Here is a 24539-nt window from a genome sequence, read left to right as displayed (position 1 = left end):
TCTTTTGATTCCATCACTTTATAAATACTGTGCTACCCATTTCCCCAGAACATATTTCATGAAACAAAATAAAATAAAAATGATAAAAACCTTTTCGTTAGTAAGGACCTCCTTGAAAGAAGTCGATTCATTCGTTTCGTTTCTCCGGTGTAAGGCTGTGTACGTACATATATTTTTCATTTAACGAGAAATAAACCTTTGAAATCTTTCGGAATAACAGATAAAGATCATGTCACTGGACAGGGAACAGCTTAACCAAGTTACAAACCAAACCACACAACCAACCTGTTCTCATGATATTTTGTTTCTACTTATTGAATTTAAGGGCAATGGGCAGCCTAAGTAATCTTAGTTGACTAGACAAATACAAAACGAATCACAAAATAGCAGAAGTTTAATCAAAACAAAACGGGCGGCCATCTTGTTTACAAAGAACTTTTCTGTCAAACAAACTATCCCCTCCCGTCTTGCTTCAAAATGGACTGATCCAAATGGTATCGTTGTTACCAAGCAGGTCCAGCAAGAATCGGGATCAGGCCTGTGTCAGCCCGAGGAACCTTCGCTGACACCACATCGATTTTAGGTGCTTACACGGGTCGAAGTCAGCACCTCTAGCTTTTTGTGCGTTTGTAAACGTCTCTAGTCACCCCTATAATGATTTGAATATCCACAAACTCTATCTGTATCCGCTGCTAGAATCGGACACTTGCAAGGCCACGAAAGGTACAGGTGGCCTGGACAACGCCCCCTTTCTGATCTCCAGACGACTGACCTTATTTTATGTTCGGCAGACACAAGTACCTCGCTTCAACAGTAAAGATCTTCAGATACTAAAGGTGGGTAGTGATTTATAAGATAGTTAATACATGAGGTGCTTTCTGTATCATCCACATTTGAAATGCCTTCTAGACACAAGTCCACTTTGTCTGCGTTTGTGCCAGATAGTGGCAATCTGGAGAACGGTATGGAGATATGAGCAAGTGAAATAATACCTAAAGGCTATGATTTGGCTCATGAGACAACTAGTTTCTCATACTAGAAGCAGGTTTGATGCCTAAACTATCTATTTATTTATTACACATCCCTGCCAAACTCCCGTCCATGCTGTGCAACGTGCTTTGGAGTCAATCCCTGCCTGCGGGCTTCTGAGAAAAAAAAAACTTGCACTCTTCTCACTTAAGAAGATTTTTTTAAGTAGTAAAGGATTCTTCTAAGGCAACGAAGGATATGAAGTCTTGTCGTACATCAGCTGGGAGAAATTAGGTTCAAAATTGGGATTATTTTTCATAAAAATGAGGATCGTTACAAAATAGGTAAAGCCAATTTTCCCTGTATCTGCATTGTTTAGATTTTGGCGTAACATACCAGCCTGCAAGACATAGCATGGAGTCCAGACCTCTTAGATTTTTTTCACAACCTTAAGTGATACTTTGTTTATCTAGTGATTCCATTTCCTTACATGTTAAGAATAGATGTTGAGACATGTCATTTACCTTCATAGCTGCTTCACCTTTTTTTGTTGCTCGGGCTGGTGTTGAAGACATAGTCGTTATACCATTTCCATTGGGACGGCGCTCTGACCGCGCTCTCTCTGTGACCTCGAGTTGGTAATGCCCCCTTTCCACTAGGACGGCGATCGCGCTGCGCTCTCACTGCGACCTAAATAGGATATGTGTAACCTTTGCTTTCACACATGGTATATCATACAAAACGTAAAAGTGTGACTGAGGAGACAACAAAACACAGAAAGTGTAAAAAAAGATCTGTTTCTTTTCTATACATATCGTTGAACGATACGTCAAATTTTAGGTCCCAGAGAGCTCGCGGCGAGAGCGCAGTCCTAGTGGAAAGGGGATATAATGGCGCGGTGAGAGCGCGGTGTGGTCGCCAAGGTCGCCATGGAAGCGCGCAGAGAGCACGGTGGGAGCCGAATGGTCACCAAGAACGCCATTACCTCCGCGACTATATTGAAACGACTCAAAACAGTCGCCATGAGAGCGGCGGGGACGGCGATCCAACCATGAGCGTAGAGAGAGCGCCAAGAGAGCGCACAGCGAGCACCGTGAGCGCCAAGAAAGCTCTCACCGGGCTCTGGCCAATTTTTCATCACAGCGAGAGAGCAGTGAGAGCGCCTTCAATTAGAAAGGAGGCCTTAAGATGGGGTCACACCTGCGTATATTTTCAAGCCGCATGAGTTCCGTTTTGACATATTGGCTAATTTCTTCCATACGCGGCCGCACGCACAAGACTCACCTCAAACGCTTCTGAATCGTTTTTAGAAAGTATCAAGTACGCAGGCAAACAAAAATATATGCCCAGTACACCCGATAGTTTTGGACATGCACAAAACTATTATTCGTACGCAGTTTGGTGGCCAAAACGTGATGCATACACAATGCAGTGGTCCCACGTTGGTCGAGTGCGGTATGAAGACACTATATGTTTGCGTTTTATACGCAGTAATACGCAGATATCGCGGTATTGCAAGTACATAGCGTACTTACAGCGCAGACGCAACGCACCATGAACGACCATATAATAAATGCCCACATAGATTACGATTTACCGGGGGCATGGGGAGATGGTCACAACTTGCAGGACACCATGAATGTGACTGGTCCCAACAGAGCCTCCAGCGAGGGGAAGATGCAGAGGAACCTACTGAAGCACTGGGTCATTTTGTGTAACAGATAATAGACTTTAGATAGAAACTGTAAGGGTCACATTACATCCCCTTTTTTCTCCATTGTGTTACCTTGTTCATTTGTTCTATTGTGCGAACTGGAGATAAGTTCTCTTTTGCTGTATGTCTAATAATAACGCGTTTTCATCAGTTCTGTGATGAGTGCTATTGCTGTATGAAACAAAGCTACTTCGTCTCCAGCACGAAAAATACCGACGTTTGTGTATCCGATTTTAGTCAGATGTTCCCATTACGCCATACTTGATGGATAGTAGCCCTTAGCTCTAGTCCTGCAAAATGTTTCATGGCCATTTTTCTTTGCCCTTTTGATCCCCTTTTCTGCATCAGTGAGTTTGTATAAAGTCGTGTGTATCAGCGGCTTTGTCTAACCTTATTTGATACAGTTGATGAATCCGACCCTTTATCCACTTGATTTGTGAGCCAGAGCAACATTTTCTAACAAGAGCTTTAAAAAAAAAAACTGACATTAATGGGACACGTTTACTATCGGAATTGATATTGTAACTTCACCATAGTAAGGAAAACTTTGCATCTGTATTTTTAAGAGGCTGTGAGACTTTAACCCTCACGACACATGTGGCGTTTTCCATCTGAGCGATTTTGTAAGGAGTCTGACACACAGAAACCTTCAACTATACTTTTACCGTCGTCAACATTTTTGAGTTGACAGAATTATCACAAAATAGGGGGAATAAGCCTTTTATTTGATTGTGAACTATTTTTAAGCTTATTTATCTTTGTAGTATGGTGAGCACTATCTTTCAGGCGTTCGAAATTATAGGAATGCCCGAATGACCATCTGATACTTACTAAGATGAGAGACAATTCGCCAAGAATTGATTCATGAGGGAGATTGTGCATCATACACCACCCAACAGTCATTTCTCGGCAGTTGTCAATTTTCGTGCCATTTTCACCCGGCAGTGGCAATGTGGAGTACAGAATAGAGGATTGATCTTGTTAATATTTGGAGGATATACTCTGTACGTCCAGATAGAATAGTCAATATAGACTTTAAGAGTGATGATATGATACATTTTCCCGCCAAAGTTGGCCCCGTATTGTACAAGGTGCATGGGGGCGTATCCATGGCTTCGGGCTTTCAAGAAAAGGTAGAGAATTTGCAGAGTTGCAATGACTGAAGCATATTTCCATACCTTAATGATTTCTTAAATGTACATAATGACATAATGTCTGTCACACTTCGATAAGGCCAAATCGGGTGTAGGAATGTGAAATTTTACGAAGAGACAAAAGTTGATAGAAAAATAAGTCATGTCAATTGTCCCTGTATCTGAATTGTTTGTAAGTCGACCCTTGGGCGTAACATACCAGCTTTGCAGCCATGCCACTGCTGTGTCTTTTAAACTGGACGTCGTTTAAAACTGACATCTGTGAAACAGTACAAAATGTTGTTCTGAGTCATCTTGAGAGCAAACGGTAGTGGTGGAAGGGAAGGCCTCAGCTCCAGTTAAAGTAGAGTCGGGAGTTCCGCAAGGGACTGTGCTGGGACCATTGCTCTTCCTCCTGTACATAAACGACTTACCAGACCATGGCCAGCTCGATTCAAGTGTGAGGTTATTCGCCGATGATTGTCTGTTATATATAGAGGTATCCACACAAAATGATTCACAAGTTCTTCAGAAAGATCTGAACACCCTGGAAGAACTGCAAAAGAAATGAATTACGCAGTTAAATCCTTATACGTGCTATATCATGCACATAACGAACAAACGAACACCAAGGGTGTCCCCTTACCAGTTTTGTGGTCAGACATTAGAAACCACAAAAACCCACTCATACCTGGGTGTTACATTAACAACTGGGCTGAAGTGGGGTGTCCATGTTAACAAAATAACAACCAAGGCTAAACAGACATTGGGATTAATCAAACGCAACTTGTGGGCATGCACAACCAGGGTAAAATCACTTGCATACACGTCACTAGTAAGACCTAACCTTGAATATGCCGCTACAGTATGGGACCCGTATGCAAAGAAAGACAAAGATAAACTTGAAAGGGTACAGAACCAAGCTGCCCGATTCTGCACAAACAACTATAACAGGGATTCTAGTGTTACTAAAATGAAAACAGATTTGCAGTGGATGTCACTTGATGAAGATAGAAGGAAAATGTCCAGACTTTCCATGATGTACAAAATGACCAATAAACTGGTGGACATACCAACTGATAAGTATCTAATACCAGGTCAAAAAAGAACAAGAAACAGTCATACCTTCAAATACCAGAGTTACCAACCTAGGATTGATGTGTTCAAAAATTCGTGCTTTCCCAGAAGTATCTTAGAGTGGAACTTGTTATCACCAAGTACAGTAGGGGCATCTTCTCTGGGTAGTTTTAAAGAACGCTTGCAGATAGATGTGCAAAAGTTAAGTGTTATGAGTCGTTCGGTGTAATATAACCAGCTGCTGCCGCGCCGCTTGCCTGCGAAGCTGGTGTGTTACGCCGAACGGCAGTTATACCGGCTATATAGATACAGATACAGAAATACAAATCTTGTGATACCCTGTGTTAAGTACAGTGCGATACTTGGAATATATGAGTTTTCACACCAGACAATCAGGCTCAATCCTCACCGTTGCTATTTTACCTGATTTTTAACATCACCTGGTGTTAGAAGGAAACGTTATCTATAGTACCCCTACAACGTTGTGACAGACCGATTCAAAACAACTTCGAGAGACAAAGCTGAGGGTCAAAGGTCAAAAGCTGTTGGAATTTTCGGGCAGAGTTGTCTTGCTAGTTCTTGATAACAACGGAATGGAGCAAAACGTTTTTTGATTGATAGAAAAGGGGACAGTGTTGAGGCAGAATCATAAGGTTGTTTTGTATCAACAATTTTCGCTGTCAGGATGATTAGTCATTAATGAACTGGTTCGACCACATTTTGGTGCAGCAAAACCAGTGAGAAATTTGTAGGATACTTAGCGTTTCCTGTTCTCACAAGCACAGTGATAATTGATAGCTGAAAGTTTTCCTTTTTTACGCTGTGGCAAAACTGATTTTATCTAAGGATGTATGTAATCTAATCAATTGCTCTGTTCACAAGAAAGCAAACACACATATGGAGTTGAAACATAACATTTTAACTAACTTTAGGTAATAAGCAATATGGTTTAAATAGAAACTGAAAGGGTTACATTACATCTTTTTTTTCTCCATTGTGTTACCTTGTTCATTTGTTCTGTTGTGCGAACTGGAGATAAGTTATTCTCTTTTGCTGTATGTCTAATAATAACGCGTTTTCATCAGTTCTGTGATGAGTGCTATTGCTGTATGAAACAAAGCTACTTCGTCTCCAGCACGAAAAATACCGACGTTTGTGTATCCGATTTTAGTCAGATGTTCCCATTACGCCATACTTGATGGATAGTAGCCCTTAGCGCTAGTCCTGCAAAATATTTCATGGCCATTTTTCTTTGGCCTTTTGATCCCCTTTTCTGCATCAGTGAGTTTGTATAAAGTCGTGTGTATCAGCGGCTTTGTCTAACCTTATTTGATACAGTTGATGAATCCGACCCTTTATCCACTTGATTTGTGAGCCAGAGCAACATGTATATGTTTTTCTAACAAGAGCTTTAAAAAAACTGACATTAATGGGACACGTTTACTATCGGAATTGATATTGTAACTTCACCATAGTAAGGAAAACTTTGCATCTGTATTTTTAAGAGGCTGTGAGACTTTAACACTCACGACACATGTGGCGTTTTCCATCTGAGCGATTTTGTAAGGAGTCTGACACACAGAAACCCTAAACTATATTTTTACCGTCGTCAAAATTTTTGAGTTGACAGAATGATCACAAAATAGAGGGAATAAGCCTTTTATATGATTGTGAACTATTTTTAAGCTTATTTATCTTTGTAGTATGGTGAGCACTATCTTTCAGGCGTTCGAAATTATAGGAATGCCCGAATGACCATCTGATACTTACTAAGATGAGAGACAATTCGCCAAGAATTGATTCATGAGGGAGATTGTGCATCATACACCACCCAACGGTCATTTCTCGGCAGTTGTCAATTTTCCGTGCCATTTTTACCCGGCAGTGGCAATGTGGAGTACAGAATAGAGGATTGATGTTGTGTTAATATTTGGAGGATATACTCTGTACGTCCAGATAGAATAGTCAATATAGACTTTAAGAGTGATGATATGATACATTTTCCCGCCAAAGTTGGCCCCGTATTGTACAAGGTGCATAGGGGCGTATCCATGGCTTCGGGCTTTCAAGAAAAGGTAGAGAATTTGCAGAGTTGCAATGACTGAAGCATATTTCCATACCTTAATGATTTCTTAAATGTACATAATGACATTATGTCTGTCACACTTCGATAAGGCCAAATCGGGTGTAGGAATGTGAAATTTTACGAAGAGACAAAAGTTGATAGAAAAATAAGTCATGTCAATTGTCCCTGTATCTGAATTGTTTGTAAGTTAACCCTTGGGCGTAACATACCAGCTTTGCAGCCATGCCACTGCTGTGTCTTTAAACTGGACGTCGTTTAAAGCTGACATCTGTGAAACAGTACAAAATGTTGTTCTGAGTCATCTTGAGAGCAAACGGTAGTGGTGGAAGGGAAGGCCTCAGCTCCAGTTAAAGTAGCGTCGGGAGTTCCGCAAGGGACTGTGCTGGGACCATTGCTCTTCCTCTTGTACATAAACGACTTACCAGACCAGCTCGATTCAAGTGTGAGGTTATTCGCCGATGATTGTCTGTTATACATAGAGGTATCCACACAAAATGATTCACAAGTTCTTCAAAAAGATCTGAACACCCTGGAAGAACTGCAAAAGAAATGACTTACGCTGTTCAATCCTTATAAGTGCTATATCATGCACATAACGAACAAACGAACACCAAGTGTGTCCCCTTACCAGTTTTGTGGTCAGACATTAGAAACCACAAAAACCCACTCATACCTGGGTGTTACATTAACAACTGGGCTGAAGTGGGGTGTCCATGTTAACAAAATAACAACCAAGGCTAAACAGACATTGGGAGTAATCAAACGCAACTTGTGGGCATGCACAACCAGGGTAAAATCACTTGCATACACGTCACTAGTAAGACCTAACCTTGAATATGCCGCTACAGTATGGGACCCGTATACAAAGAAAGACAAAGATAAACTTGAAAGGGTACAGAACCAAGCTGCCCGATTCTGCACAAACAACTATAACAGGGATTCTAGTGTTACCAAAATGAAAACAGATTTGCAGTGGATGTCACTTGAAGATAGAAGGAAAATGTCCAGACTTTCCATGATGTACAAAATGACCAATAAACTGGTGGACATACCAACTGATAAGTATCTAATACCAGGTCAAAAAAGAACAAGAAACAGTCATACCTTCAAATACCAGAGTTACCAACCTAGGATTGATGTGTTCAAAAATTCGTGCTTTCCCAGAAGTATCTTAGAGTGGAACTTGTTATCACCAAGTACAGTAGGGGCATCTTCTCTGGGTAGTTTTAAAGAACGCTTGCAGATAGATGTGCAAAAGTTAGGTGTTATGAGTCGTTCGGTGTAATATAACCAGCTGCTGCCGCGCCGCGTGCCTGCGAAGCTGGTGTGTTACGTCGAACGGCAGTTATACCGGCTATATAGATACAGATACAGAAATACAAATCTTGTGATACCCTGTGTTAAGTACAGTGCGATACTTGGAATATATGAGTTTTCACACCAGCCAATCAGGCTCAATCCTCACCGTTGCTATTTTACCTGGTTTTTAACATCACTTGGTGTTAGAAGGAAACGTTATCTATAGCACCCCTACAACGTTGTGACAGACCGATTCAAAACAACTTCGAGAGACAAAGCTGAGGGTCAAAGGTCAAAAGCTGTTGGAATTTTCGGGCAGAGTTGTCTTGCTAGTTCTTGATAACAGCGGAATGGAGCGGAACGTTTTTTGATTGACAGAAACGGGGACAGTGTTGAGGCAGAATCATAAGGTTGTTTTGTATCAACAGTTTTCGCTGTCAGGATGATTAGTCATTGGTGAACTGGTTCGACCACATTTTGGTGCAGCAAAACCACATCGTATTGAGTGACTGGCTTTGGAAAATTACACCAATGTAATTAGAGAAGTGAACTAGTGTAGTAAAGGTGATACTACTGTGTTATACACTGGTATTACTTGCCAAGCTGGCAACTTCATTCATGGCTTCCACTTTTACAACTATCTAACATGTTTCACTTCTGCCAATATAGTCATGGCTACCTAACTAGTGTCACTTAACAGGTGTGATTATTAGGCTACAACATACACAGAATGTTTGCCTATTTTGGTCTATCTGACCATTCCTGAAAATGAAAAAAAAAATTCTTGTTTTCTTTCCTGAAATCAGGCAGATATCAATAAGCGCCTGATGTCATCCACAAAATTTACGTGCTGTGGCCTTACTGAAAAGTAACCTCGAAAGACCTCCCAAATGCATGTTATTAGTCGGTTGTTATGACTGCTATTAGCACTTTTCGTAAATTTGTCAAACTAAGCACCCTTTTTTGATAGAGGATTGAAGATTATTGTCTTAATCTTTGAAACGTTTGTGACAGAAGCTTCTTTATTCTGACCAAACGTCTTTAGAATGCGGAGGTCAGAGGTCACCGATCGGACAGTCAATTAATGGTTCTTGACAACAGTCCTGAAAACAAATAGAGCGAGATGATTTTGATTGACAGATAAGGGGCTGTTGTTGAGGAAGAATCGGCATGTTTCCCTGTGCTAGCAGACAGGATGATCAATCATTAAGTACAATGCTCAACCGTGGCAAAAAGTCGGCACGGTTGTTGTCGAAATTGAAATTTGTTACATTGACTGGAACTATATTGAGGAAAAATTGATACTGTAGACGTGAATCAAAGCAACTTTAGATGACAGATCATAAGGTACCGAGTCTTCACACTCTTCATACAGAAGTCCTGAAAAGGGAGGTAGAAAGAAAAGTACCAAGATATGCACGGTACAGCACATAAGAAGGCCCAAAAGTACAATGTGGAGCCTACATATCTCTATTCGCTTTTGTTGTGCCGTACTGTATATGCAAATAGAACATCTATTTTAATTTCATACTGAAGATACAGTTGTCAGAAGAATTTGAGTGTAGGCATAGAAATGCGAAGGGAAAGGGGTATTTTCATTTCAGTTATGTAGAAAAGTGATTGTTGATGGTATTTTTTCTTTTCTTTTCAAACAGGCAAGGCAAAGAAACTGCTTTACTATTTCAGAAGATGCAAAAGCATCAGTTAATCCTATTCAGACGGGGGGTGGTGGCTTTTGAGGCTCGCGCCAATTTTGCATGTCGCATAACGATAGAACGTTTTGTGCTAGAGCCTTCAACTTTTCCTTAATCTAAGTTGGCAATAATTTAGTTAAGTTTGATTTAAAAAAAATATTCTTGTTGCTATTGCAACGACTTGTTAACAGCCAGAGGTCAACGGTCACTAGGAATCGGTTGGTTGTTTTGTATCAACAGTTTTCGCTGGCAGGATGATTAATCATTGGTGAACTGGTTCGACCACATTTTGGTGCAGCAAAACAACTTCGCAGGTGCGCGGCCTACTTTGTAAGTTACACCGTAAATCTTGTCAAAAACAATGCACGTTTGGTTGCGCAATGGAGAAAAGCTATAAGCATATAGATTTAAAGTGTTGCGAAATACAAACTTGGTTTCCTAAGCTTTTTGAGTTTGAATTAAAGTTTGTCCTGGGACAGTTTGCAATTGCAATGCTTGGCTGCCCCAGCTATGAACTGTTCTGCAGAAGTGGCATCTACCAGATATGTTGGCAGACTGTTCCAATCTATCACTGTACGGGGAAAGTAACTTGCCCTATGTGTTTCAGTTTTACACGGTAAGGTGTGCGCTGGCAGTGACCTCTTGTGGTGTTATTGTTTGTAAGAATACTGTGAATGGGTATGGCGATGAGATTGTTGACTACTTTGAAGATGAGTGTTAGCCGTGCTTGTTGTCACATTATGATAGGGTAGGCCAGCTAAGCTGATTTGTCACATTAAGCCTAGCCTAGACTTTTCCCACTTGTACTTGAGGAACGAAGCAGTACAATTGTGTCATTCTTTCTTGTTACCACAGTAGCTCTGGCCACCTTACTTTAGCTTCTTTTAAATGATTTAGCATCTCAGTTATTGTCCTCTGAATATTGTATTCTTTTTTTGGCTACGATACGGTTTTCAATCATGTGTAAGACTTGATCTTTACCGGAATCGGTCACATGTACCTTTGATTGCTTTTGTTGTTATTTATTTTGCTATTATTACGCTCTCTTAGGAGATCATCTTCATCACTTTTCCTTGAGATTTATATCGATGTGATGTGTCGGCTTATCACTCGTTCTCATTGAAATGGAGAAAATGACAATTTTTGGTAAAAAAATTAATCTGCTTTATTTTCCGTGAAAACCAACTGGTTGCTTAGGAAAATTCCTCTTTTAAACATGGCAAAATGGCAACTTATTATTTTTGGTCACATTTGGTAATGTACTATATGGCAGGTAACAAACGGTAACGTTTGTTACAACAATAGACTTTACCCTGTTTCCTTCGAATGGACTTACCTTATTGACTGGGTCATAAGTAGACGTCCCTAGGGATTATTAACACACATTTTTTTACACCAAGTCAAATAGAAAGCTTAGACTGCATTGAACAATGGTAACGTTTGTTACAGTCATTTCTGTACAACATTTTGATAAGCAAGTTAGGGTACAAATGGCAGTCAACAACCCTTACTTGTTTCTATATAAAGCCAGATAAACTACACAGTGTCACAAAAACGGCCATTTCTAGTCTTATGCTTGGATGATATAACCGTGGCAACCATCGTACTCGTGTTGGTAACGCTTGTTACCGAATTTGGCGACAAGCATTAACCACTCCACACAGTCTCCAAGATCAGTGACAGTAGCGATCTGACGTGATACGGCAAAGGGCCTTCGTAGCCGGTACTATCTGCCGAACATTCATTCTGTGAACTGAATTGTTACATTTAGGGATACTCTTTGAATTCTTCGTGTCTTCTCAGGCGACAGTCAATTTTAGGGGGTGAAATCCCACCCGTGGCTAGGATAACCTTCCAAGCCATCAACCAATATGAATGTTGTGGTGCATCGTTTGTAAATAATTACCGGGTTTGTGGAAAAACGGAACCAGTGATTTTGTTTAAGATTTGCTGCATATTAAGTCGCAAAGTCAGGCGACAGCATTTTTTTGACATTAAATGAGAACGAGCCTTATGTAAGTACATAACTGCTGTTATTAATTTCTTCTGTTGAGGCACGATATAAAAGCAAATGTTAAGGAAGAGACAAGACTCTTTGTCCTCTTACAGAGCAATACGTCAATCTGTCTGTCTCTTATTGCTTTTTGACTTTCATTTTTCAGTTTCTCAAGATGAGGAAGAGAGGGAAGAGGCTCGTACTCCCCCTGCTGCTGGTTCTGGCCATCTCCATGTATCTGATGGGGACCGGCTCCAGGAAGGACGCTCCGTCGGAAAGTGGACATCGTGTCATCGAGGAGTCCATAGGTAAGGGTTTGACTTCAAGTTGCCTTTTTGTAAAAATCACCGTTTTTTTCTGAATCATCTGTACAGTAGATATTCAATAAACAAAGACTTTTGTACACAATATACACTATTTCAAAGTTATTGAACATCAAATCTTAGAAATCCCAATTTAAATGCCTAATAACTGTTGCCGGATAATTCAACCATTTTTCGCTCGTGACTTTATAGGAACCACGATAGCCTGTTCGGAGCCTGGTACCGAGACTAGCAAAACGACTATTCTTGTTACGCAATCAGTGCGCTATCTATGTCCAATTCATAATTTACAAGTATTTATGGTGCTTGATTTTCTTACAAGTCAAGGTGCTAAGTTACTGACAGGGCGTCATATTCATTTGGTTTTCATAACAAAGCTCCCTATTTTCTTACAAACGTCTTTCATAGAATAATACTAAGCTATGCAAATGATACTTAGGGATTATGGCTAAATGCGGTAAGGAAGTGTTAAAGCTATACAACGTAATATTTGGACAATTCAAAAAAAGATTTTCCTGCCATTTCTTTACATAGTAAGCTAAATCGACCCTTTAGCATTGGATACCAAGGCTTAGTGAGAGTCGCAACATCAGTGCATCATACAAATATGTCTACAAACTGTGATCTTCCTACATGGACCTCCATGCTTCCTAGTTGGGAAACATGCCCACATCTGGCTTATCGCTGTCTTGTGTGCCTGACTGCACAGTGGGGTGTCTGATGACAGTTTCACCATAATTTTTGTAAAATGTAATCTTTGCAAGATTTCTTGCAGTTTTGATGGGAAAGTAACCACAGCTTATTGATACGCTACATAATAGACCAATTGTATGATTATATCTTATTTTGAAGTGAAAAAAAAAATGTGTTTTCAAAGAAGAAGATTTCCCCTGTAGCCAGCCTGGAGCGTGATGAACTCATTACCCCATTTATGTGAACAGAGATTGTTGATATTTCAGCCCTGCCGACTGAAGACCTTCAGGAAGCCTTCCGCGCAGCAGCAGACAAAAACGCCCCACTTTACGGATACGATAAGGACAAGGGGCAGCTGGAGCTCATTGCGAATAAGAGACATTCGAGAGATATTCTATGTGAGTTCTTCAACACCATTTCATTATGTTACAATTTTAAGACTTAATATCCGTGCACCAAATAAAGCGCTTACCATCAAGCTTTTAATCAGTCCTCTGATCCTTCTCAAGCTGTAATGACCCAAAACCTAAGTCACACATCCGGAAAGGAGTTGTGACGTCTGCAAAGGGTAGAAAACTGTTAAGTGTAACATGTTGACTACCGTCACAGATGAACTTACAAACAATGCTTCATCCTTTTTTATCTTTGTCAACTCTAGGACAGCTGCTTCTCTTAGTTGAAAATGCGTTTGTCACCATCAGTATCATCACAATCATAACCGGTGTCGTCGTCATCTTGAACGCTATCATCATCATAATCATAATTACCATAATAATGATAAAGGTCCTTAAAATCTTTTTTGGTATTATTGTGTTTCTTAATTTCGTGAAGGTGAATACAGTGCATATTCGAATTTGTTTTTCTTTTTTCTGCCACATTCACAGCGACCGATGAATTGCTAGATCCAGAAATACTGTCTGACACGATGGCAAACGGCGCAGAAGAGGAAGGTCAAGTAACTGGGGAAGTCCCAAATCAAGACTGTGAGTTTGACATAAAGAATGATTGCCGACGTTTAAAACTTCAGTTTGGGTCTTCTTGATTCCTGTCAAAACTTACAGACAGTTATAGCATTTTCCAAACGCCCCTCGAGTATTCTTTGTCTTATTTATAGCTTGCATATTATGTAAGAAATAGATTAAATATTTCATATTGTTCTTTTTGAATTTTATTGCTCCAATGTTGTTATTTGACCTTTAAGTTTAAACTCCATGCGAACAAGTTTCTGAAGTTTTCCAATGAGCTCTCTTGTCGGTAAGGGTGAAGTAAGTCTTTAGTAGAGTGATTACTGCATGTATAATGTTTGTTTCTTACACGTTTGTGCTGCAGTATCGCTGCCTGATGACCTGAATGAGGCCCTGCGAGCTGCAGCAGCAGAAGACGCTTCGCCGTACAACCAACAGGCGCTCCGGGCAGCACAACCTGATGACGTTTCGTCGTACATCCAACAGGCGCTCCAGGCAGCACAACCTGATGACGTTTCGTCGTACATCCAACAGGCGCTCCAGGCGGCACAACCTGATGACACTTACGTCATGGATAAACGCTTCTTACCGGCTATTGCTGGGCTCGCTGGGAAGCTTATGTGTACGTTTGTATTTCTAAAAACGTTATTAGGCCTATAAAAAAAAATGTTGTGTTTCCCTTTGCAGCCCTGGAAAATTAGGGTCGGTAGGTAGGGATCATGTTTTTTTTGGTAATCATTTCAGGCTGGTCAAAATTCTTGCAAATTACAATACAGTTGAACAAGTTATTCGAAATGCATGAAGACACAAGCTTGTGTCTTTTAATGTCAAACTTGATATGAATAATACTATGTAGAATATAGATACATTTATCCTTCATTAGATACATGTAAGACAAGCAGTGTTTTTACTTCAATAGAAGCAGGCTGAATAAAAATTTTAACTGGAAGCTAGGTGACCCCACTGCCCCCCCCCAAAAAAGTCTAGGGTCGACAGGTTTTTATAGGGTAGGTAGGGAAACAGGAAACACAACATTTTTTCCTAGACCCTATCAACAGAATGTTTCTTATGGCGTCAAATTTGTAAATCATAACAGGACACCCGAAGATGGTGACCAGTAATTCAGGATTCCAAAGAAATTTTCTTTAATCTTCAAAATTAACATGCAGCGGAATAACAAAGTACAGGAGATTATATTCTAATTGTTTAGTTTGTGAAATGCAAAACGTTTTCGCCCCTATCTTATCGGGTAGGAAAAAAGCAGAGTAAATCTGATATGCCGTCACTATTTATACAAAAGAGTTTTCATGAAAAACTGTTCTAGTTATATTGAAAGTTATAGATGGAGAGAGGCAGAGACAGAGAGATATAGATATAGATAGTATAAGGTATATAATATAAGGACTGTATGTTAACTTTGATAAAGGGATATATTATTCTTTTTCCACTGCTGCGAAATTTTTAGCAACGATATTTCGCCGGTATTCCAGCTTGGTTTGCCTTCAGAATGTACTATATTGTGAAATTTGTAACATGTTTTTTACATTTGTAACTTTTCGAACGCATTGAGGGGGGGGGGGGCATCTTTAACTGGTACCACCTAAATGTAAATTGAGGATGTGATCACTTCACATGCTATGTTTCATGTATTTGGTACAGCAAGTGGGAACAAGTTCGATGTTGCCAAGCTGACGGATACCATAAAGAAACTGGGTTCTATGAAAAACATGGCTCCAGACATCATGGCGAAAAGTGTGGAAAAAGAGGCAGAGGTGGCGGGAGCAATAGAGAAAAGTGCCATGCAGTCAGTAATAGACGGCGTGCTCGGTTCAGGTAAGTTAATTTTCAATTGTCTCCTGCAGGATATGTGAACATAATATGTGTGCTGGACTTTGTAGATCAACACATTGCATTCAAAGTTCAGAACATCAAGTGTATGGTTATTATCTTTTAGTTTTTTTTTTTTTAATTTGCATATCCCTGGTAATCTTTCTTTTCCTGACCTTACCTAAATCAACTGTATCACAAAGCATATAATTTTTTTTTGCGTTTATAAGGATGATATCCAAAATAATTACATGCATTGAGTCTGTATCAGAAGTCTTTTTGACCGAACGGTAAAACATACATTATGTACAGCATCTGAAATACATTATTTCTTTTATTTCTAGTGTTTATTTTTTTTAATCTTACAGCTGTAAAGAAAGGAGAGCTGTAAAGAAAGGAGTTGGTGGAGCTGCACCTGCCAAAGGTGCTGCACCTGCCAAAGCACCTGTGCCTAATGGACCCGGATTCGCAAAAGAGATAAAGGTAGTTTTTTTATATGTTTTGACCCTTTTTCACAATCAATTTTTTTGGTTTATTGAATTTATATACAATTGAATTACACGTAGATTAGGAATTCAATAGCCCGCGGTACGTATGGAAAGTCTTAAAATGTTTTTACAATGACACAACATCTAGCCTTAAATACGAAAGTCGAACCCGTATACACACGATCTCTCGACATCTAGCTAAGTCACTCACAAATCTAAATAACACAAATTGAAATATGACAGAACGGTAAAAGTATACTTTCAAAAACAAATAAGTACGCAATACGTGAAATTAAATTTTTAGTTATGGAATTCTTTATGCGAGCTTTAAAATGTTGTGTCCTTCATGCGCAGCCTCTAGTAAAAAAGAATATTAAAAAGGATATGTTTTTTTTTGCACATGAGCATTTGTGTGCCATGTTTTGTAAATGCTTGCAAATGTGCCTGAGTTTATAAGTGTGTGAAGCTTCAAAAGGTGTGGAAAATCTGTTTGCACCATTTTTTTCGTCGGCGTGCGTCTATGGAATTTGTGCTTGTGTGTGTGCGTTTTGAAGGTGTCTGTGCGTGTGTGTGTGTGTGTGTGCTTGATCGTGTTTTTGTGTGTGTGTGTGTTCTTGTGTATGTGTGTGCGTTTATGAAGGTGTCTGCGCGTGTATGTGTGTGTGTGTGTGTGTGTGTGTGTGCTTGATCGTGTTTTGTGTGTGTGTGTGTGTGTATGTGCTTGTTTGTCTGTATGTTTTTATAAAACACGTCTTTTGATGCCACTGTTCTTTAGGCTGAAATAAGTCTCTCGGAGGACAAGGGCATGATACAGGACGACATGTTTGCTCCACCGGGAATGCACATGAAAGTGGACGTTGAACAGGGCGGCAAGTAAGTTGCTTGTGACATATTTTCATAGAAATGACAAAAAGAAAATTTTGTATGTTGGTTGTATTGTTAATCGTCAAGGACCTTTTTATATAGTATTCTTTATTAATCAAAGTTTTATATACCTTGTCATGCCAGACGTTAGCCTTAAGGTACTGACAACAAACTCACATTATCATTTGAAAATCAGACATGAAAATTGTGTTTGTGACTAAGAATGATTATATATAATATTAAAAAGAAAGCAGAAGCTGAAAGCAACCACATTTTCGACTGAACAGCACCAGTCTTTGTCAGAAATTAACACTCCCCTGCTGTCGTGACGTAACGTTATGCAGATAGGCCACGTGACTCAATAAGCAGTGGATCATTGGTTGCAGGAAGTCTATGGCGCCCATCGTCTCTGTTCAGGGACGGTTTAAAATCTCTGATGTAGATGGCTCCTTTGATTAACGACAAAATCTGGCTCCATGTCCAATATTTTAACTTTGTCCATTGAAACCGAATGCCACGGTGATTCTATGTGAATATGTTACTTCTGAGGTTGTTTAAGTGTTCTGGACTTTGTTACATCATGTACTGACAGCAATCTCATAATGTACTTACATTCTTAACTGTGCTTATGTACACTGTTAGAAAGAAACCAGAAGCTGACAGCAGTTCTCAGCCTCCTGCGTTTGCCTTCCCCATCGGAATGGGCGCTGCTCTGATGAACGGCTGCTTTGGGAAAGGATACGGACCCGGAGACCCGTGCTATAACGTCAAGACTGTCATACCGCGCTGCTATGTAAGTAGCTTCGTAATATGCATACGTATCGTGCATGGTGATGGTTTGGTTTTTATTGATTCGAACATTTAAAATGACAGTCAAGTAGTTAACTAGATGCACATGTAGTTAACTAAATCGCACTGTTCAACAAAGTAATACAACTCGGACTGAATCACTGACAGACGTCTAAGACAGCTCTAAAATATAACATATCTACAATTGGTTAAAAACTACTATAGCACTTGTTGTTTACAATTGGGGCTATCTGTTCTTAAAAATGGAGTTGACTCCATGACAAACTTTATTATAAGTTTTCTAATTAACTAATGGTAATACAGCGAATCATATTCTGTGCCATGAAATTACGTAAGTATCATTCACTGTGGGCTGGAGAGATTCATCAGTCACAGTACAGATAATCTAAATTTTCTTCAAGCAATGACTGTTTTAAAGGTTAGGTACATACCTCCAAATTTTCGACGACTGACAGTCCATCCTGATCACGGAGAATGACCTAGTCTCGATCTACGCAAGTCAGACATAGTCTCGTGTTCTCTCGCGAGTCAAGACCAGGCAACTCTCCGTGATCAAGACTGACTGTCAGTCGTCGAAAATTTGGTATGTACGTTACCTTTAAAACTGTCATTTCTCGAAGAACATTTGGATTTGCCGTCATCCTTTACTGTGGATTGAAATATGGTCATGTTGTCTGACAGGCCATGATGGAGGGGTGCACCTACATCGGGGTCGGCTTCGATGGTCGCGGGGACTACAGCAGCGCGTCGAGAAAGAAGAATCTCGTGCAGCGGTTCTGTAAGAACAAAAGAAAGTGAGTTCTTTTGTATTGTAGCATAAAAGTATTCATATTATGGAGCCAAATTATGCTGGCTATAGGTAACAATTATGTTTCTTCCGAAAACATTTTGATCAGGCTGGTAGAATATAGGATATCGGAGAATTGTTTTTACACAACCAGCAGCAACTTACATTGTTTACGTTTTAATGTCGTTCAGATACCTTCGCCAGAGCTTCTAACTGGAGTTCTGCTTCTCATCGCTATATATGTTGCCGATGTAGTTGGTGCATTTGCGGTGAGAAAACAATCCCAGACGTTGCTAAGCAAAAGCGCCACCTACATCGGGTAAATATAGCAATGAGCAGCAAAACTCCACTTAAAAGCTCTGAAGAAGGTGTCTGAGACATGGAATCGTAAGCAATGTACGTAAGTAGCTGCTGGTTGTGTAAAAAAAGTAAATTCTCCTTTATTGTCTATGTGTACCTTATTACAGGTATCAAGATGGGGATGTTCCAGATACCATGAACGTTCAGGGCATCTACGACACGAAAGTTTCCTCCTTCGTCTTCGAGTCAAAATCAGCCTACCGTCGCTCCCTTCAGATGAAAGCTGGGATGTCTTTCTCTGGATGGGGATTTCAGGTTTCATTTTATGCCTATTTTACTTGTAGTTGAGTTTTGCATATTTTTAGGTAAAATAATTCATCATTGTTTACAAACCTTCAAAACAAAGTCGTAACAAATGGACGTGGTGTAAGGTTGCCATAATATTTGAGCTTATATTGATCTTTCATTTTGATTTCTACTTGTAATTAACATTTGAACATGTAACATCGACTATCATAATTCCACCAGGTGCCATAATACCGCCACCTAAAAAAACGTTAGTATAGAGGTATTCCCAAGATTGTCTTGAACACCGAATGTTAATTTCCTAAATGTAATACAATTCAGATATTTACGTGTTGAAGACAATCTTGAGAAGGCCTCTATAACAACGTTTTTTGAGGTGGCGGTATAATGGCACCTGGTGGAATTATGCGAATGTATGTTAACGTTTGCCATGACATTGTACAGGGTGCTATAGATGCGGCGTACGGTTCGAAGTCGTCTTCCCAGAGGCAAATGATTATGTCCCTTATAGAGTGTAATGTTGTCAGGTTTGTTGTTTTTACAGAATCGGTGAATTACCTGTGTCAAGGCGTAAGGTACCATGTTAGGTACAATCTGCATAAAATCAGACACTGTAAAAGTGTGGTGGGTTCTTAAACGTTATCAAGTTGGGGTTGTCTTAGAACAACTCTTTAACAAAAGCCCTCCTGTCAATGATGGTAGTGATGAAAAAATAAATGCTCAAGGGATGGTTACTTTTGGGACGTTTTATTGATGCAGATTTAGAACCCTTGGATTTCTAATCAACAAGAAGTCAGGTCCAAAAGTGGGTTTTGTTAAGTTGCCAAAAGGGCTTATGTGTCTTTGTGTGTGTATGTTTGTGCTTGTAATCAAACGAATCAATCACTCGTTATAGAAGAATTAAGAGTTTGATATAGGAAGTTATGACGTATAGTAAAAGATTCCTGTTATTCTTTATACTAAGCTCATTGTAGTTGGTATTCACACCGTTTGCTGGTCGCGTTTATTTCCTATGTCAAATTCTACTTTTTTATAGGTATGAAATCTTCCTCGATGATGTTCGACCGGATACCCTGAGCCTAGATTTTCTGAGAGACTTTCTGGACCTACCTGAGTCTTTTAAAACAGGAAAACAAAAAAAACAACTGCGTAAGTGCTTGTCACTTGAAGTTTCATCTATCAATTATATATAAAAAATCACAGTGACGATGGATATAGAATTATATAAGCATGGCGTATTTTTGTGGTACGAACTGAACGGAAGTTTTTAAATAGTTTTTTATTGCATTTCACATATAAAAATACAATTCACATAGATAAAACACAAGGACGTAGACAAAACATAATCTACGTATCAAACGAAAAGGTAAAAGACAATGGAGGGTACAAATTACCAACATAAAAAAAACGACTGAAGTATATGGCAAAAAAAAATTGTAAAACAATATTTTAAAACTAATCTATATATCACAAAAAATAGTAACTGAATGATTCGGACAACAACAATAGGAATTATTAGAAATTGAAAAAAATAAAGTGGAGTTTACACAATTTGTAAGGATGGAAGTTGTATACGAGATATAATATACATTAAAAAGCAAACTATAGTAACAGACAATAAGTTTATAAGGTAGGTAAATAAGATACTTGAATATAAAGAACTAAACAATTTTGTGCACGATAGAAAGTTTTAGAATTGTAACATAATGTTAACCATCGTCACAGATGAATTTACATTCAAGTATAAGAACTGAACTTGTTTACTGCAGAGAAATTCATCATCCGCTATGGAACACATTACATCAAGTCAGCAAAGTTCGGCGGATCCTTCAGGGTGTTCAAGACCCAGGAGGCCTCCAAGACCCAAAGTCTCACGGAGTTTTCCGTAGAGGCACAGGCCTCTTATAGTGGAATGTTCTCGGCCGGAGCTTCCTTCGGAATGAAGGGATCCAGTGAGAGCGCGTAAGAAATCAACTTCGTCATTTTTGTTTGGTGTAATTCGGGATAATCTTGTGCTTGTTTTATTAATACTCAAAGAAGGAGCAAATAAGGGTCGTTTAATACTTTCAGCTAAAATGGTGTATCTCCTCATTCACTAGTTACCTTTCCCTGGAAGTCAATGTGTTTGATATGGTTTGTGTTGGTTCAGTACATGTCTGTAGACAGGCAAGCTCCAACAGTTAAGGATAGGTCCGTAGGCGAGTTGGTATGTGAGAAGGCGTCGTCAAAACCAACAGTTCAATTCTGGACCACTTGGTGGCTTTGCATCGCATTGCTTTTAAACAATCGGTTTACATGTCCTGTTGTGAGCAGGCTATGGTCAACCATGTCCTAATTATGTTTTCAAGTTTCAAGTTTATTCAAATTGAACAGACTCGCAGGATGTAACATCCTGAATTGTTCTGAACTTCACAACTTCACTGCACTGCATTAAAAACAATATAGGGCATCAATCCATATAAAAATATAAGCCATTAAAATATTCTAACACTGATTTCTTTTAAGTGCCAGGTACGTCTTACGGCATCTGTGTTCTTTATCTGTTATATTACATCTGTAAACATTGAAATAACTGAATCGATTACAGGTAATCTCTGAACACATCAAAATACAAAGACAATATGAGCGGAGACCAGGTGAGAATATCGGTTTCAAGGAACCGTTATGAGTTTAAAAGTCCAACCATGTATGGGATTGGTGAGTTCTTATAACGTGTTCGACGACACAATGGGGTATCCAGTTTGTGCGAGTTTCGGGTTTGTCGTCCAGAAATGTCTTGCCGAAGGGGAGGTAGCCAGTTCCGGAACTCGGAGTTTAACAGTGACATGGCGAATGAACGACAAATGCTGACCCGTCGATCCGACAAGGTGGTGAGGTTCAAAGTCTCCATTGCTGACTCGTAGCTGTGGTAACATGACCCAAGAATGATCTTGCAAGCCCTCTTCTGGATGCGTTCCAGGCTAGCGGTTTGTTTCACAGTGAGGGAGGAGTGCCATTCAGGAGTCGCGTACTCCAGTGCCGGACGGATGTATGCTGTGAACACTGCTGTCAGATCGGCGACCGACACACCGAAACGTTTGAGTCTGCGCAGTAAATACAGTTTCCTGTTTGCACTTGAGGTCATGTTGCTGACGTGAATGTTCCACCTCAGGTCGTTTTGAACCGTCACACCGACGACTTTGACGGATACCGCGGTTTCTAGAGCATGACCTTCCAGAGTGAGTGGTTCCGGTAGTTGGGGTGACTTCGCAAAGCAAACATGTAGGACTTTGCATTTCTTTGGGTTTAATTTCATTCTGTGCTCGTTAACCCAGTCGGTCAGGTCGTTCAAAGTTAGTTGAAGAGTGCAGTTTTGACGGATAGACCACATTTGTGCAAGATTCATATCATCAACGTACTTCCAACGGTCAAGTACATCCCGAATTGCCCCGTCGATCAAAGCCATGAAAACGATTGGACCTAAGATAGTACCTTGGGCTACACCGAATGTCAGATAGATCCAGTCAGATGTTTCACCTATGTAGTTAACCCTTTGCCTTCTGTTGGATATAAAACTGCACAGCCATGGTACAAGGGCAGGGCGCACACCAAGGTCCAACAGACATCTAACGGCGGTGGCATGGTCGACTCTGTCGAAGGCTTTAGATAGATCAGTTGTGACCAAGGTGCATGAGGAAGATGGGGTTGAAGTTGATTTGTACATGAAGTCCAGGAGGCTCACAAGGGCGTGGGTTGTTGACCTTTTCTTTCTGCAGCCAAACTGGCGTGGGTCGAGATTAGGAGTAATGTCATCCAGTATCCAGTTTGCAACAAAACGTTCGCAGACTTTAGCTAGTAATGGAGTCAAGGAAATGGGTCTCAAGTCATCAATGTGAGGTGGTGACGACTTAGGCAGTGGGATGACGTTTGCCTCTCTCCACTCCTGGGGGACGACTCCCTGCTTGAGTGATGTGTTGATCAGGTCACAGAGAGGACTACTGATTTCACATGCAAACTCCTTTAGAATGGAGGCAGGCACCCCGCCAGGTCCAGGACTCTTATGGGAGTTAGTGGAACGTAAGTGGGCATACACTTCCCAGACTTGTACGGTCGGGAGTGGAAAGTCCGGCAGGAATGCTGGCAGCGATGTAGGGTCCAGTGGCGGCAGGGACTGTGACACTTCTGCGAATTTAGAGTTAATTTCATTGGCGATCGCAGTGGAGTAATTTTGACTGATACCAGGGGTATTGATGCGATTGGTATTCTTGTTCATGTTGCACATGTTCTTAATGTTCTTGTGCCATGCTCTCGGGTTTTCCTTCTTACTACTATCGACCCTGACCTTGTAAAAGTTATTCTTTGCTTTCCGAATCTATTTCTGCACCTTGTACTTGTAGTATTTTGAATTGGGTGTAGAAGTTCCTGCTGAGAAGGCCTCCTGTCTCTGTTTGATGAGGAACTTGATTTGGGGGGTTATCCAAGGTTTGTCTCTTGGATGAATTTTAATTGTTCTTGCAGGGAAAACTTGTCGATCGCAGTAGAAAGGGTCACGTAGAAAGCTTTGGCCTTGTCAGTTGCTGTTGTTGCACCGTATACCTCATCCCATGCGTGTGAGGTGATCCATCTCCCGAATTCGCTCAGGCCGGGTTCACGGAATGGTCTGATGGTCTTCTTAGTACCTGTGTTTTGTTAAAGTTTCACCTGAGGTTTCCACAATACACAGTTGTGGTCACTGAGTGACAAGGGTGGAATGATCTCTGGCTTCTTGTAGCACGTCTTCATGTTGGTAATTATCAGATCGAGAATTGCGTTGCCTCTGGTACTGTTGTGAACAATCTGAGAGAATTCACGATCTAAAAGGATGTCGTGGATGTTGGCATGGTTAAAGTCTCCAACAAAGGCAAAGCCGATGTTAGGATACGTAGTGCGAAGCTGGTCCGACGCTGTGATGAGGTGTTCGACGAGTAGATCTTCATGTGGTGATTGTGGAGGTGAGTAGAAAGTACATAGCGCTATGGAAGAAAACTGACGAGTTAGTCGCTGTGGGCGTACGTTAACCCACAGGCATTCAAGTTCCTCGGGTACAGTGATTTCAGAGATGATCCTGGATGGAATGTTTTCACGCACATAAATGGCAACTCCCCCACCCCGACGTTCTGTACGGCATCTTGAGTAGACAGTGTAGCCCTCGATCGACGTCAACTGTTCTGGAGTAGACGGTGTAAACCA

General features: G+C 40.3%; 1 protein-coding gene across 2 annotated transcripts in view; it reads left to right on the top strand.

Annotated features, from left to right (window-relative positions):
• Window positions 1-516: 516 nt before the first annotated feature.
• LOC118405284 overlaps window positions 517-24539 on the top strand; it is a 62033-nt gene continuing 38010 nt past the window's right edge. For both annotated transcript variants that reach the window (XM_035804704.1, XM_035804703.1), the window contains exons 1-14: window positions 517-836; window positions 12135-12276; window positions 13251-13382; window positions 13869-13967; window positions 14314-14571; window positions 15609-15782; window positions 16162-16259; window positions 17040-17137; window positions 17771-17921; window positions 18620-18732; window positions 19193-19340; window positions 19776-19858; window positions 20368-20480; window positions 21101-21293. In XM_035804704.1, coding sequence (XP_035660597.1) covers window positions 12144-12276; window positions 13251-13382; window positions 13869-13967; window positions 14314-14571; window positions 15609-15782; window positions 16162-16259; window positions 17040-17137; window positions 17771-17921; window positions 18620-18732; window positions 19193-19340; window positions 19776-19858; window positions 20368-20480; window positions 21101-21293 — 1793 coding nt within the window. In that variant the 5' untranslated portion in view covers window positions 517-836; window positions 12135-12143. The remainder of the gene's footprint in view (window positions 837-12134; window positions 12277-13250; window positions 13383-13868; window positions 13968-14313; window positions 14572-15608; window positions 15783-16161; window positions 16260-17039; window positions 17138-17770; window positions 17922-18619; window positions 18733-19192; window positions 19341-19775; window positions 19859-20367; window positions 20481-21100; window positions 21294-24539) is intronic.

This window comes from Branchiostoma floridae, chromosome 18 (genome assembly GCF_000003815.2).
Source record: "Branchiostoma floridae strain S238N-H82 chromosome 18, Bfl_VNyyK, whole genome shotgun sequence".
NCBI lineage: Eukaryota > Metazoa > Chordata > Leptocardii > Amphioxiformes > Branchiostomatidae > Branchiostoma > Branchiostoma floridae.
The sequence above is the reverse complement of the archived record's forward strand: the minus strand, read 5'-3'. Positions and strand labels throughout refer to the sequence as shown.